Source organism: Canis lupus, chromosome 8 (genome assembly GCF_003254725.2).
Source record: "Canis lupus dingo isolate Sandy chromosome 8, ASM325472v2, whole genome shotgun sequence".
Lineage (NCBI taxonomy): Eukaryota > Metazoa > Chordata > Mammalia > Carnivora > Canidae > Canis > Canis lupus.
This window is the reverse complement of record NC_064250.1, coordinates 49,245,767-49,260,643: the sequence shown is the minus strand read 5'-3', so window position 1 is coordinate 49,260,643 and position 14,877 is coordinate 49,245,767. Positions and strand designations below refer to the sequence as shown.

Here is a 14,877-nt window from a genome sequence, read left to right as displayed (position 1 = left end):
GACTATCATAAATAAATAAAAATTAAAAAAAAAAAAAAATCACAGTCCCATCATTTCCTTGTTTTTAGCAATGAAATACTAATCAAAAGAGTACCTGAGGTTACCCATGGCCTCCCAGTGGCCCCCAGGCCTCACCCTGAGAACCAGAGCTGAATGGCTCCAGTAGTGAGAGGGTGGTTGAGGGGTCCTCAGCCTCTTGCAGTTGAGTGTTTGGGTGAGGGGAACAGGCAATGTCCAGGCAAGAAGCAGCCTCAGCTCAGTAACCCGACAAGAAGAAACCTTCACAGTTCAGGCATGATTATCAAACTCTTTGTGCTCTTAAAGGAGAGTAATTATAGGCATGTGAAAAAAGGGAAGCACTCCCTGAGGAACTCTTCCTCACATGCTTCCCAAGAGGCACCAGGGCCATTAAAAATTCCATGATGAAGAGGAAAAACAGCCTGGGAACAGCCAGGAGGCAATACAGCAAATTAATACACCAGCCCTCCTCGGGGAAAGCTGTGATAAAACAGGAAACACTTCTCTCTTCGCAAAATAAAATTATACCACTAATGATAACATAGTCACCACACACACACACACACACACACACACACCCCGTTCTAATGATAGGTGTGAAATTCCCAAGGCTGCCCAGACGCTTTGAAAGAAATCTTTTCCTACTACAAATAAAATGGAACAAGAAAAAGATAAAATTTCCATTCGAAACAGTTTTTAATACAGTCATTCACCTGCCTCTTCCCTGCCACCACAGCTCTTTAACATTCCTTGCTAGATGCCAGGCTTTGTTAAATGGTGTCCACTCTGTGCAAAGCCAACCATCCAGCTCTGAAGTCCATCTAATCCTTCAGCCACACCAGAGCTAGATGGCTCCTTCTCAACTGACTTCTTGCTGGGCAGGGCCTGCCCAACCCCCTGCCTTCAAAGGAGTGAGAGGATGCCCTGGGGGCTCAGGGTCTCATCACCCAGGGTTTCTAAAAATTGCTTAGCAGTCACTTCTGCTGACCATTTCCCACAGAGCCATAGCTGCCAAACCATTGACTGTGCTCCCTCATGAGTAAAACATTTCCACAAAACCCTTTATGTATGTAATAAACATTAATATGTATATATGCTACTAGATTTCTCTATGTACAATTTAAAACAAGAAACCACATTTTTAAAGGATCAGATAAGATATGTAAGTTTAAAAAATGTCTTCCCCTACCCCAAAGAATGCAACCCTCTGTGTATCCATTGCCCTGGGAATGACATCTAGAAGGACAAGGATGAGCTAGAATTGTCTACATTCCCTCACCTTGTTTGCAGCAATGGTCTAAAGCAATAAGCAATATTTCCCTAGAGCTGACTGTACCAGAAACAGAGCCTAGACTTCCTTATATTTCCAAGTCTGGCCACAGCACTGTCAGCAGGAGAACGAAGACAATGATGTGGATAATAAGATACATAAAGAAACAAAAAGCTGACACCCACTCCAGCCAGGATGAGGCTTTAAAAGCAAAAGGAAACCTGATAAAAGTGTGGATACTGATCTCGGCACAGCATGGCACAACTCTAGGTAACAGAGGTAAATGGAGGAGGGCAAAGAATCTACTTTCTGCATCTGACAGGATATGATGCTATTCATATAATCTTCCCAAAGAGTATACATAGCCATTATTTCATGTGGTATTAAGACAAAAAGCTGGAGGACTGCTTTTCTATGCAATGAAATCTTGGGTCTTTCAAAACAAGTTGAGGATCACCTCCTCTAAGAAAACCTCCCTGAGCCTCTGACTTAGAAGCCTGTCTTTTGTGCTTCGTATCATTCTGGTGTACATTTTTACAAACTTGTCACTCCACGCTGTAACTGCTGATTTCCATGCCTGACTTTCTCAAAAGAAACTCCTACGGGTAGTAGCTAAACAAACAGCCTGGCACATGGTATGGAGTCAGTAAGTGCGGATTGAGTGAATAATGAACAAACAGCATGCTACTAACGACAAGGCCTTACAGAAGTAGTTTATGATCATCTCACAAAATTTTCCATGTTCTTAGTAACAACATTTGTGAGGGTCTCTCTTTCAAAAGACTTTCTTCTTTGATATATTACTTCTTCCATAGAAGGGCTGACAGTTGGCAGTAGTAGTAGTATGAATTTATTATAGTGGAAGTTCTCATTGGATCTGTGAAAAGATAATTTCTTGTGCCTGCACACCAATCTATGAACATATCCATGTAAGAATGAATTAAGAAGAAAAAAAGAAAAATCCATATCAGAATCTTGGAAAAAAATTCTCTGTGCTACTAGAAATAATAAAAGTTCTATGGTTCAGCCTATTAGCTCCTCTTTTGTGCGCAATAACCCTGCTAGGAGATGCTACCATTAAAACCACGTTTACTTCCCATGTCATCTAACTCCAGATAATTTATATTGAAGGACACAGGATTCATTCTGCTACACTGGCAAAGGATTCATTCTGACAAATATATACCGAATGTCTAGTAAGTGCCAGACACTGTGTTAAGTGCTAGGGATATTATCAGGAAACAAGATAAAACAAAGTCCTATACTTCGAAGCTTATACACTAGTGAGAGAGACAGGAGAAAAAAGTTGGAGGGGGATGCCCAATGAGCAAATTCATTGTAGACTGTGATAAAGCTTTAGTGGAAAGAAATCGATGAGGAGAGAGCAGTGGAGGTGGAGGTGGCTCCTTTAGATAAGATGGTCTGAGAGGTCCTCCCTGAGTTGAGATGAGACGTAGCCAACCATGAGAAGAGGCTTAATACAGGAGTCCAGACAAAGGGAATAAGTGTGAAGATTCAGAAGCAGGAAAGGGTTGCTATTTTTGATGAACAAAATGGAGCTGAGCTCCCTGGCACAGCTGGACCTCTCCCCTAGTGAGGAGAAAGAAGTATAAGAAAGGAGGCTGGACATGCAGGCAGAAGGTAAATTACACAGAGTTTTGCAGGTCATGGCAAGAACCATTTAGCAGAAGAATAGAAAATATAAGTCAGAAGACTTAGGGGTGCTTGGGTGGCTCAGGTGGTTAGGTGTCTGACTCTTGATTTCAGCTCAGGTCTTAATCTCAGGGTTGTAAATTCAAGCTCCGCATTGGGTTTCACACCCAGCAAGGAGCTACTTAAAAAACAAAACAAAAAAGAATCTATGCTCTAATACAAGTTAGAAGACTTAGGTCATAGTTGAGACTTAAACCACATACTAGCCATGTGATCATAGGAAAGTTACTTCAACATTCTGCCTCAATTTCTGTATCTGTAAAACATCTACTGGCCTCTAAAAGTTGTTATAAAGATCAAATTGGATACTATACAGAAATACACTTTATAATTTGAAAAGTGTTATAAAAAAGGAAATGGTATTATCTGAAAGAAAACCATCCCTAGAAGACAATTACCTGGCAGAGCAGTGTGCTGGTGAACATCTTCGGTGAGAAGCATCAGTGAGAACGTCCAAGGAATAAAGGGGAGACAGAGGATTAAACTGCAGGAATAAATGAGATTATTTTAGGAAAGCTTATATGAAAAAAAAAACAAAACAAAACACAAAACACCCGATCCTAAAGAGTGACCTGCTGTTCGATTACTTTTTGCCTCTTTGACCATTCACAACCCTTTTACCATACAGCAGACATCATTCACTAAAGTTGCAACCATGAATATAGTATACTGATCCCACACACCTCAAAAAAAAGGCTATTCCTTGGGAAGTAACAATTTTTCAAAAACTTTTAGTACATGACAATTACTTAAATGGCAGGAGATAGTACTTTTTAGGGATGCCTGGGTGGCTCAGCAGTTGGGCACATCTGCTTTCGGCTCAGGGCATGATCCTGGAGTACCAGGATCGAGTCCCACATCAGGCTCCCTGCATGGAGCCTGCTTCTCCCTCTGCCTATGTCTGCCTCTCTCTGTGTCTCTCACGAATAAATAAAATCTTAAAAAAAAAAATGATAGTACTTTCTATTTGACATAACAAGAACTTAGGCTATTGATTATTAGCCCTTGTTCCTAAGAAAACTAGTATGAAATTATCTTTTAATTTCCTTATCCTGATCAATGTTTCCAGTAAATAACTGGTTAACACATGCCAGCAGCAGTGTTAGTAGACACAGAACTAGATTAAGAATTAAAATACCTAATATTTAGGGATGTGTGGGTGGCTCAGCAGTTAAGTGTCTGCCTTCAGCTCAGGTCATGATTCTGGGTCCCAGGATTGAGTCCCACCTCAGACTCCCTGAGAGAAGCCTCCTTCTCCCTCTGCCTATGTCTCTGCCTCTGTGTCTCTCATGAATAAATAAATCTTTAAAAAATAAAATACTTAACATATAATTCCAGTCTATCCCTGAGTTGCCATACATTAAAAACTACATAATTTCTTTGAGCTTTACTATCCTCATCTGTATAATGGAAGCACTGCTTATCTGACCTATTTTACAGGACTACTGTGGGGGCTAAGTTAAATACTGTTTTCAGTTTATAATTCCAACTTCTCTTCTGTAAGACTTATCTTAAAAAGTGGTTGTGAGGATCAAACCTGGATACAATATATAAAAATACCTTACCTTCTGTTTTCTAGCTTTCTTTGGACTTCTCCCAGAATAAATAATTCTCTCCCCAAATATCAGAACAAAATATATCTTAAGACCAGAAGAACTCTGAATGATAATTTCAAAAGAATTTACAAAGAAGTATGACTTTTGGCAGATCTTTTAAATCTTATTTGTAAATAACAGATCTGGACTAGGTGATCATCACAGATCTTCTTCTGCCTTTACATCCTCTGATGCAAACACAATTGGTACCCTGGCTTCATGTTTCCCAAGCTGCAGTCTCTCACATACCACCTTCATGACTTTTTCTTTATCTGCTCACCACCTGCACTGTATTTACATATTATTTTTCTTCATACCAATTACTTTTACTCAGCCTTGTCCTCACTGTATTTCCATGGAACAAGATTGATATAATGATTATATTTTTTAAAACAAATTATAACTTAATGTAATAATCGTATGTCCAACACCATCTACAATTATCTCTTAAATACACACCAGTTAGGTGTATCACTGCTCTAATTCATTTTGAAATAGTAACTTCAGGAGGAAAGTTCCAAGTCTAAACTGTACACCAATTTAATACGTCCTAAGTAGTCAAAACACCAAACAAAAACTCTGAGCAACAGGAAGCCTGAGATTTTTACCTACCAGTCTTCATTTATTTTATACCTAATCGACATAAGGCAACCTCTATTCCCACAAAAATCAAAAGCTTCAAACATTAAAGGAATATATTGATAGCTGCTGTCAGTAATTTTTAAATTATGACCCCTACAAAGGCCCAGATTTGCCAGGGGCCCTCTGCTAGGGAGTCCCGAGGGAAGGGACTAAGAGACTAATAAGTCCACTCCCAACAGCCCACCCTTTTTCTGCTCCCTGGGTGCTGGCTTCACCACTGTACTTCTCAGCGCAGGATCCTGGTGCTGAACTGAACCACAAGCAAACAAGGTTTATTCTGATTTCTTACTGCAAAGTTCAAAACTAAAATAAAAAAAACGGATCCCTATGAGATATACATGACAAGTAATAAATCGAAAAACACAGTGGAAGCTAAAAAGGGGACTCAGCTACAGTTCTTATCAGTGAATATCAGATAATCTTAGACAACAGTCCTCTAAAAAAAAAAAAATCAGAATAACAGAGGGAACAGGAGCCTTACCTCATGTGCACAAGCAGAAATGTGAGGAAAATCAGAAGCCAATGCTTTATTCTTTCTAAAGAAAAGGAAATCAAATGATAAAATAAAGATGACAAAGAAAAGCGATCTTACCTGATTTCGTTCTCTTTTCCCAGCTGACGGTAACCAGAAACTAAAGACAGGGAGAGAACAGGAAAGAAAACAATAAAAGCAGCGGTTGGCAATTATAGAGGAGGAGAAGAAAACAAATGCTGGGGTAACCAAGTGAAGACCAAGAAAGAACTGGGGAAAAGGAAGAACTGGAGGAGAAATGAAGAGGGATGGTAAGTGCGCACAAACTTTTTTGTGTAAAAAATAATTCTTCAAAGGAAAAAGCTTTGTAATGAAATATAAAACACTGGACTCTAAAAACAGACCAAGATTACAGTGTAACACCAACATACTCTCAGCTGAATAGTGACAACAGATTCCCAAATTCAATGAGAACACAAAGCGTATTCACATCTTGCCTATTTTGTAAATGACAAATTTGACCAGGCTAATGAGTATAGGATCATGAAGCATACAGGAGACATCCAACAGCCAATCATGTTAGGGGACAAAGCTGTCACAATAAAGTGAAGAATAATTTTCCTATCACTGCACACAGGCTTTCCAGTTGCATGTACCACAGTAGTGAAGACAAAAACATATTTCTCTAGATAGAGGTCTAAAAATGGGAAAAGCCTATAGGAGAATATAGAGGCAATCACCCGTTTTGAACAAAAAAAATTTAAGAGACAGAAAAATGAGCTTAAAACAGAATATTCTGTAAAGAAAGAAGTAAAATTATCAGTTTGCAGATGACATGATACCATACATAGAAAACCCTAAGGACTCCATCAAAACAGTGTTAGAACTGATAAACGAAATCAGGAAAGCTGCAGGATAAAAATCAACGTACAGAAACCTGTATTTCTCAACACTAATAATTAACTAGCAGAGAAATGAGAAAACAGTCCCACTTACAATGACCTCAGAAAGAATAAAATACCCAGGAATAAATTTAACTGAGGAGGTGAAGGAACTGGACACTAAAAACTACAAGATAGGGATGAAAGAAACTGAAGACACAGATATATGGAAAGATATTCCATGCTCATAGCCTGGAAGAACTAACATTGTTAAATTGTCCATACAAGAATTAACATTGTTAAACTGTCCAAAGCAACCTACAGATTCAAATCCCAATAGCATACCTCACAGAACTAGAACAAATAATTCTAAAAATTTGTATGAACTACAAAAGACCCCAATACCCACAGCAATCTTAAGAAAGAAGAACAAAGCTGAGGTATCATGCTCCCTGGTTTCCAATTATACTTCAAAGGTATAGTAACCAAAATACTATGGTATGGACATAAAAACAGACACATAGATTAATGGAACAGAATAGACAGCCTTATTTCAGAATAGACAGAAATAAATCCATGCATATATAGTCTATTAATTTACAACACAGGAAGCAAGAATATACTACAGGGAAAAGACAGTCTCTTCAGTAAACAATTTTGGGAAAACTGGACAGCCACATACAAAAGAAGAAAACTAGATCACTATCTTTCACCACACACAAAAATTAATTCAAAATAAATGATTAAGGACTTCAATATAGAATTTGAAAGTATAACATCCCTAGAAGAACACATAGGTAGTAAGCTCCTTGACATGGGTCTCTTTTGATTTTTTTTTTATCTGACTCCAAAGGCAAGGGAAACAAAAATAAATAAATAAATGGGACATCAGACTAAAAAGCTTCTATGAGCAAAGGAAATCCTCAATAAAACAAAATGGAAACCTCCTGAATGGGAGAAGATATTGCATATCATATCAGATAAAGGATTAACATCCCAAATATATAAAGAATTCATATAACTCAACAACAACCCCCCCCCCAAAAAAATTAAAAGATGGGCGGGCAGAGGTTGTAAAGAACATCTCCCCAAAGACATACAGGCCTACAGGCACTATAGGCACTACTGAAAGATGCTCAATATCAATGAGATATCACTTCATGCTTATTAGAATGGCTATTTCCAACAAAACAATAACAAGTGTTGGTGAGGATGGGAAGAAAAGGGAATCTTTGTATATCGTTGGTGGGAATGTAAATTGGTGCAGCCACTCTGGAAAACAGTATGGAGATTCCTCAAAAAATTAAAAATAGATCTACCATGTGATCCAGCTATTCCATGTCTGAATATTTATCCAAAGAATATGGAGACACTGACTGGAAAAGATATATATACCTCTATGTTCACTTAAGCATTATTTACAATGGCCAAGATATGGAAACAACAAAGTGTCCACCAGTGGATAAAAAACATGTAGTGTATACATAAATATACATACACACAATGGAATACTATTCAGTCATTAAAAAAAGGAAGGAAATCTTGCCATTTGTGACAACATGGATGAACCCTGAGGGTTTAGGTTAAATGAATAAATCAGAGAGAGAAGACAGATACTGTATGATATCATTTATATGTGGGATCTAAAAACAAATGAAAGAATAAAACAAAACAAAACACATAGGAAATGGATTGGTAGTTATCAGAGTGGAAGGGGGTTGAGGGGTGGTTGAAAGGGCTCCATTTCAAGCTGATGGATGGTACTTAGATTTATGGTGATGATCACTTTGAGGTGGATAAAAATACTGAAAATTACAATGCTGTACACCTGAAACTTATGTAATGTTATATGCCAAATTCACCTCAATATAAATATATAAGTAGTGACATCCTAATTGGAGGCTACTTTTAAAATGCAATCACCTGTACATATAAACAGCAAAGAAATAAAAACTAGTCTAGAAAGGAAAAAAAAAAATCTCTCTCATGAGTTTAGGGTGTTAGCCATGTTAACTGTTGTGAAGTACAAATCTGTAAGATTTTCTCAATCAGCTCTAAAGTCAGATTTCTACGTTCGTTCATAAAACTTCCCTCTGCTTCCTACTCTAAGGAATGGGCTAGGATAATGCATAAATATATAAGCACTTACTCCTTCTGCCGAGGGTCACTAATGATGTGGCCTATCCTCTCAGTACTTATGCTGGTCTCCTGCAATGGCAAGAAGACAAGCATGTCATCTAACCACAGAAACAAACAAAGTATGATCTGTCATCAAGTTCACACTTTCCCAAAACTGTGCCAGCAACCTCAAAGGCACATGTCAAATGTCAATCTTAAAACCCAACAGCAAGTTTATTTCTTTTTATGGGAATCTATTTTAAAAGGTTATTCTAGACTTTTCTCCAGTGTTCCAAAAAAAGTCATTACAAACCTTGTTTACTATATTATATAGCATTTTAATACAGTGAGTTATTAAAGTATATAGTAGAAAAAACAACTTTTAAAAATCCAACAACAGCTGATTTTTAACAGGCTGCACACCAAACTCCCTCAGATCATATGATTACAGCCCCAAAAACCATCATGATGGGAAATTTACCCAGTCCTCACTGGTAACACCTAAAATCTGCTAACTAAATGTACACATATTAAAGGAATTTTGTAACTTAAAAAAAACTGTTACCCTATCTTGTCTGTTAAGCATCATCTCTTAGAGTAAAACAGATGTTTGTACAAATTGGTCCTTAAATTTAGGGTTCTTAAGACTATAATATGAAATCTTACCCGTAACACCACAAGCAAATCAGAAACTAATCACCTCCAAAAAAATTAAAAACTGGCACAAGGCACTCACCCTTCATTTAACTTGAGTACATTTACAATGAATGCCTATGACTGTACCTGGGGAAGTGCGCTGATAGTACATGAATAAGAGTTATACACATATGAGTTAAGTGATAAGATGAGAGAGGATAAGTCATGGGCGTGAATGTCAAGCCTGTTACATTTGTTACTGGGCAAACATTATGATCGGTATTCATTTATGTGTGCGGATTAGCCTAAAATATTAGGGTTACACATTTTAGCAGAACTGACTCTAGAAAAATTGATGCGAGGTCAGATTCTGGGCGGGAGTGGAGCTAAATGAAAAGGCTTCACATACTGTATTCTTCACATTCTTCATCCCTTACACACATACCTCCTGGTCACAGACATAGCCATAGTAGTGGGGCCAAGGGAAAGGATGGGTGAAAAATGAGCTATTTGTTACTGCAGAAAATTATTAACTTAAAGTGCCGTAATGTTTAAATTTACAGTTTATTACTGTGTAAATTACAAGCAGTACTTTGCGTAATTAGCAGCTCGCTGGCAGAGAGCTGTGAATGAAACTCATTATTTATGATTACAATTTAGAAAAAGAGCAGAGAGGTGGGGGAGGGGGAAGTAGGGGGGCAGAACATTGACCTCTGCTAGAAATGACAAATATCCCTTTAAGGTGATGAAGATGAATTAAACAAGTAAATATTATCCTATTCATTTGAAATTCTTAGAGGCACATCCAATAGGCCCTAGAGTTTCCTTTCAGGCAAGCTAAAGGAAGCCTTCAAGATGAACTGATTTACTTCTCTGGAAATGGAAGGCTCTTATAGGAGCTGAAACAAAGTAAGGTAGATAGTAGGTAAAACATTATCTTTCAAGCCTAACTAATACACAGAAAAAATAAAACCATCTCTCTGCTTCCTACTCCCAACCTCCTGCCTCCCTCCACCTCATGTACTCCTACCCTATTAGCTGTCCTATTAACTAAGAATAAGCTCCCAGAACAGCAAAAGGAGCATTTTCTTGTCTGAGAAATCAATGAGCCAAAAGAAGAAGATATCGTTCTTCCAATAATCAAATGTTTTTCTAATTAAGAGATTTGAAATTGAATTTAAAGATTAAAAATATCTCCGTTCACCTGGAAATAAACAGTTCTCTATTTCAACTACAGAACAGTAGCTCCCTGAGGGTAGCCAGGCTGTGGCTGTGATCACTTGTACCTAGCCTGGCACAGAGCCTGACACTTGGTAGGCATTCTAAATATTTATGCAGTGAACGAATTAATGTTCTGAGATGCCTCTCACTCCCTTGCCTTTTGCTCACCACCATTTTCTCTAACTAGGTATGAGCCCCAGGTTCAACTTACCTTCAATCTCAAAGCTAGAGTAAAAGTTAATTAAAATAATTTTTAGGAGTACCTGGGTGGGTCAGTCAGTTAAATGTCTGCCTTCAGCTCAGGTCATGATCCCAGGGTACTAAGACTGAGCCCTGCGTGGGGCTTCCTGATCAGTGGGGAGCCTGCTTATCCCTCTCCTTCTACCCCTCCCCCCACTCATGCTCTCTCTCACTCTCTCTCAAATAAATAATAATCTTTTTCTAAAAATAATTTTTATTTTTATTTTTTTTTTTTTAAAAATAATTTTTAAAATTTAAATTAGAAAAGATAAAAGTACAACTGAGTTCAATTCTCTCTTCTGCTACTTCCATTTACATAGCTTCTTTGAACCCAAGTTTTCCTCATCTGCTAAGTGGAAACATCAACTCTTCTACAAGGTTGTTGGAAGGATTAAATGAACTGGGTGTCCAGCAGAGCCGCTGGGCAAAGGCAGAACTGCGTAAGTGGTAGAAATTCCTCCCTCATGGCCAAGGAGAAGCTGTGAAATCTGAGGTTTTCTTTCCAGTTTTGTTTTTTTTTTTAACGAATTCTAGAATCAAAGTTAGGACAGAAGAAGCATTCATGAATTCAGGAGGAGTTATAAAGAAGCCAAGAGTATTTTAACTTCTACAATAATGTTATAAGATTAATCAAAAGAGTAGAAGAGACAAGATCAGGCCTGTAGATTTATAGACAAACTGTCATAACAGTGTTTGCTTTGTCAAAACTTCTGTATGAGTTAAGCTTCATCTTTTATGTGTGTACCATTTATATCCTATATAAGGTTCATTCTTATGAACTTGAAAAATATTTCAGTTGGCTTCATTTACTCCAGGGGAGTTCTGCAGCACCTTTGATTATCAAGGTACACAAATCCCAAAGGGAAAATACTGTCTTCCCAGTGAGCCCAGTAGACAGTGAGAGCAGTTACCTTCCCAGCAAGCCTTCTTCGGCCCTTTCTGAGGCATCGAGCTGCAGCTCCAGGCAGACGATTCAAGCGGGCATGGTACCCTAAAAAAAAAGAAAGTCCTCAGAAACAGAATGCAGAAGACTCCTTAGTGATGATATGCCTCTAGTATACCAAAGGCCTTCCTCCCCAGGATCTTACTAGACTGACCCTTAAGCTAGTATCACTAGTCTATTTGCCAAGGATTTATTATTATCATGCCTTGCAGTATGATCATAGGTGTGTCTTTACCTCTGACCTAGGCATCCTCACCTACAAAGGTGGGATAATCACTTGCTCAGTCCTATCTTACATAGCTGATCTGAAGACTCGATGAAGTAGCACAGGAAAGGTACTCTATAAACTGAAAACACCACACAAATATAAGGCACCATCAACAATTTCTAATTACAAATTAAATGCTAGTTATTATCTCAAAAACATGTAAGTCATAAAATAATAGTAAAAATACCCTGTAGAGTATAAGCCCATTTTTTCTAGTTGCTGTATGTGTTCTACACATTAAAAAAACACAAATGGAAGAATCCACACCAAAGTGTTATCAATGACACTGTCTCTGGGTATGGAATCATAGGCATATACTTGTGTGCATTTTAAGAGGTCCATAAAGAACTTTCAGAAATGGTCACTAAAACGTTTCATGAAAGTTATTACAGTAGCAAACATGTGCCTGCCAGGCAATTATCTTTACCAAGAGCCAACTGTTTTGAAAAGGATTCTCAATCATCCAAATTCATTGTAACAAAATGCTACAGGAAAAAAAAAAAAAAAAAAAAAACAAAATGCTACAGGAGTTAACAGCTCTCGGCATAATTCTGATCACCAAGAGATGCCCAATAAATACTTGATAACTGACTAACCGATTGATTACTGACTACTGGGCACCCTAGAATCATAAATTTATAGAGCTAAAAGAAACCTCTGCAACAGTTTGCTCAAAGTCGCTATTATTTAAACTGATGACCCCGATGGCCCAAGGAAATAAAGTGACTGTCACAGTCCCAGAGCTAAGAAGATAGTACTGGAGAATATTATCACCACAGTTCCTTCCCCTTGTCCTAGGCGCTTTCCACTCTACCTTGCTACATCCTAAGTAAAGGAAGAGCAAAGGGAAAGGAAGTATTTGTGTTTAAGTCCATAATAATAGAATAAAATAAAAGTTATTTAAGGAAATTATTTTAAAATCATCCAATTAAAAAAAAATGTCATTATACCTTGTATGTGAATGTTCTTACTGAAATCTGTTCTCTTCCAAGATCCAATACTTCAGGTTCCCACTGAGCACTCCATAGCCCATCGGTTTCACAGCAGGTAAGCAGCAGTGACACGCTGCTAGGCTTCCTAAATCTGGCACAAATGGCAATAGCAAGCTGAAGGAATGCCCTGCTAATAGATATCCCAAGAGTCTCCATGGGTTGATTTAGGTACGAATGGAGAACCTCAAGCTTTGAGACTCACCCCTGAATCTTCTAGAAAAATCCCTGGACTAGCTCCAAAATTCAGATAATTAATGCATGCTTAGAGGCATGAGTATGCTTGCCATGGGATGATTCTCCCCAAAGAGAACCATTAAAAGTGTGGAGCATTTTGGTCTTCTCAGAACTTACCTCTTTGAGCTGGTCGAGAAGGTAAAAGGAATGTGGAATCAGAAAGTTTATCCAGTCCAGAATCCATTCTTTCTACTTCAGAGCAATGATCAGGAGCCCACTTGGGCAGAAGATTAGGAACAGTGAATCCTGGGACACACTCTCCCTCATAGAACCAATCACTCTGCTCATCATCCCCTAAAATAAAGAGATCATATCAAAAGCTGGATAAATCTCATTGGCTACGATACTGCCACTACACAAAGCTCGTAAGTTGGAATTTTAACATGCTCCATGGAAAGCCAAATGGGAGGATGGATTCTCAGGGCTATAGATTTGATTATACTTTTCAAATAAAGTCAAAACAAAAAAAAATTGTTTTGATCCTTCTTTTTGATTCATATTATGATGAAGACTAGAGTATCAACTCATTTCACATACTGTTTTACACTGGACCTCTTTTGAGAGTAAAAAACTAATAAAGTTACCATTTACTAAATCCTTAGCACCTATGAGGGCCCATGCTAAAAATCTGTAAGTATGCTATCTCTTCTAAACCCTACACTAATTCCAACTTATAAATGAGGCAACTAAAGCCCAGAGAAGGCAAATCAAGTCAGTAAATGATGAAACCAAGATCTGAACCCAAAGCCTGACTAACTCCAAAGCCTTAACACAAAAATAAACTGCCTCTTATGTACCATTCTATGGTATAAATGGACTTGGGAGTTCAAAGCCCACAAATGTTTCTCAACTCAAAACTAGTATTCCTGAGGGATGTAATATTTGCATTTCTCATAATAGGAGAATAAAAACTGTATACCCATACCTCAATTCTTCCTTGGTACCCCATTAATGGGACAAAAAATTACCTTGACACTAGCAATCCAAGCAACCAGGTAAAAACTAGAGACAAGCAATATAACTCCCCACGGTTTGTCATGAAGTTAACACCAGTTCCCCAAGGCGAGACTCTTCACCACCAACAAAGTCACGACTAGACCCATATAGCCACTCTTAGTTCAAACCTCTTTCTACTGGTGAGGATGAAACATCTCAGTTTGCAACAGAACTCGTTCCCGCCCACAAAAAGTAGTAAGACAGATAAGTTTAGGTCTGCCACTCCATAGTCCTTTCAAAATAGCAAGAATGAAGGAAATTATCCCAAGAATATCTAAAGAGTTCACAATGCATTCATTCTCTAAGGTTTGCTGGATCCCTGGAAAACTGCTCAAGCCAAGTTAAACATATGAAGCATCAGATTCATGAGTTACTAACATGGATGGGCCAGATAATAACTTTACACTCACCTTGGAAATCTCTAAAAAGGAAAATGAAATGCCCACAAAAAAATTACTCAATGTTCCCTTACAAAACCACACCACCAACAGCTGTTTCTCTAGAACACTGGTTCTCAAACTTCAATGTGCATCAAAAGGAGCAGAAAAGGTTGTCAGAACACAGATTGCGGGCCCCTACCCCCTCAAAGTTTCCAATTCTGGTCCAGGAAGGATCAAAAATTTGCATTTCTAACAAGT

The 14,877-nt window shown here is 38.0% G+C and overlaps 1 protein-coding gene across 5 annotated transcripts in view; it reads right to left on the bottom strand.

Moving 5' to 3' along the window:
- Positions 1-14,877, bottom strand: part of GPATCH2L (G-patch domain containing 2 like) — a 55,812-nt gene that overhangs the window by 19,793 nt on the left and 21,142 nt on the right. For 4 of the 5 annotated variants that reach the window (XM_025442306.3, XM_025442303.3, XM_035720038.2 and 1 more), the window contains 5 exons: positions 13,361-13,537; positions 11,718-11,797; positions 8,741-8,799; positions 5,720-5,774; positions 3,400-3,485 (listed from right to left, as the gene is read on the bottom strand). In XM_025442306.3, the coding sequence (XP_025298091.1) occupies positions 3,400-3,485; positions 5,720-5,774; positions 8,741-8,799; positions 11,718-11,797; positions 13,361-13,537 (457 nt within the window). Of the gene's footprint in view, positions 1-3,399; positions 3,486-5,719; positions 5,775-5,830; positions 5,871-8,740; positions 8,800-11,717; positions 11,798-13,360; positions 13,538-14,877 lie in introns of all 5 variants that reach the window. The other variant, XM_025442305.3, reaches the window with a different exon arrangement.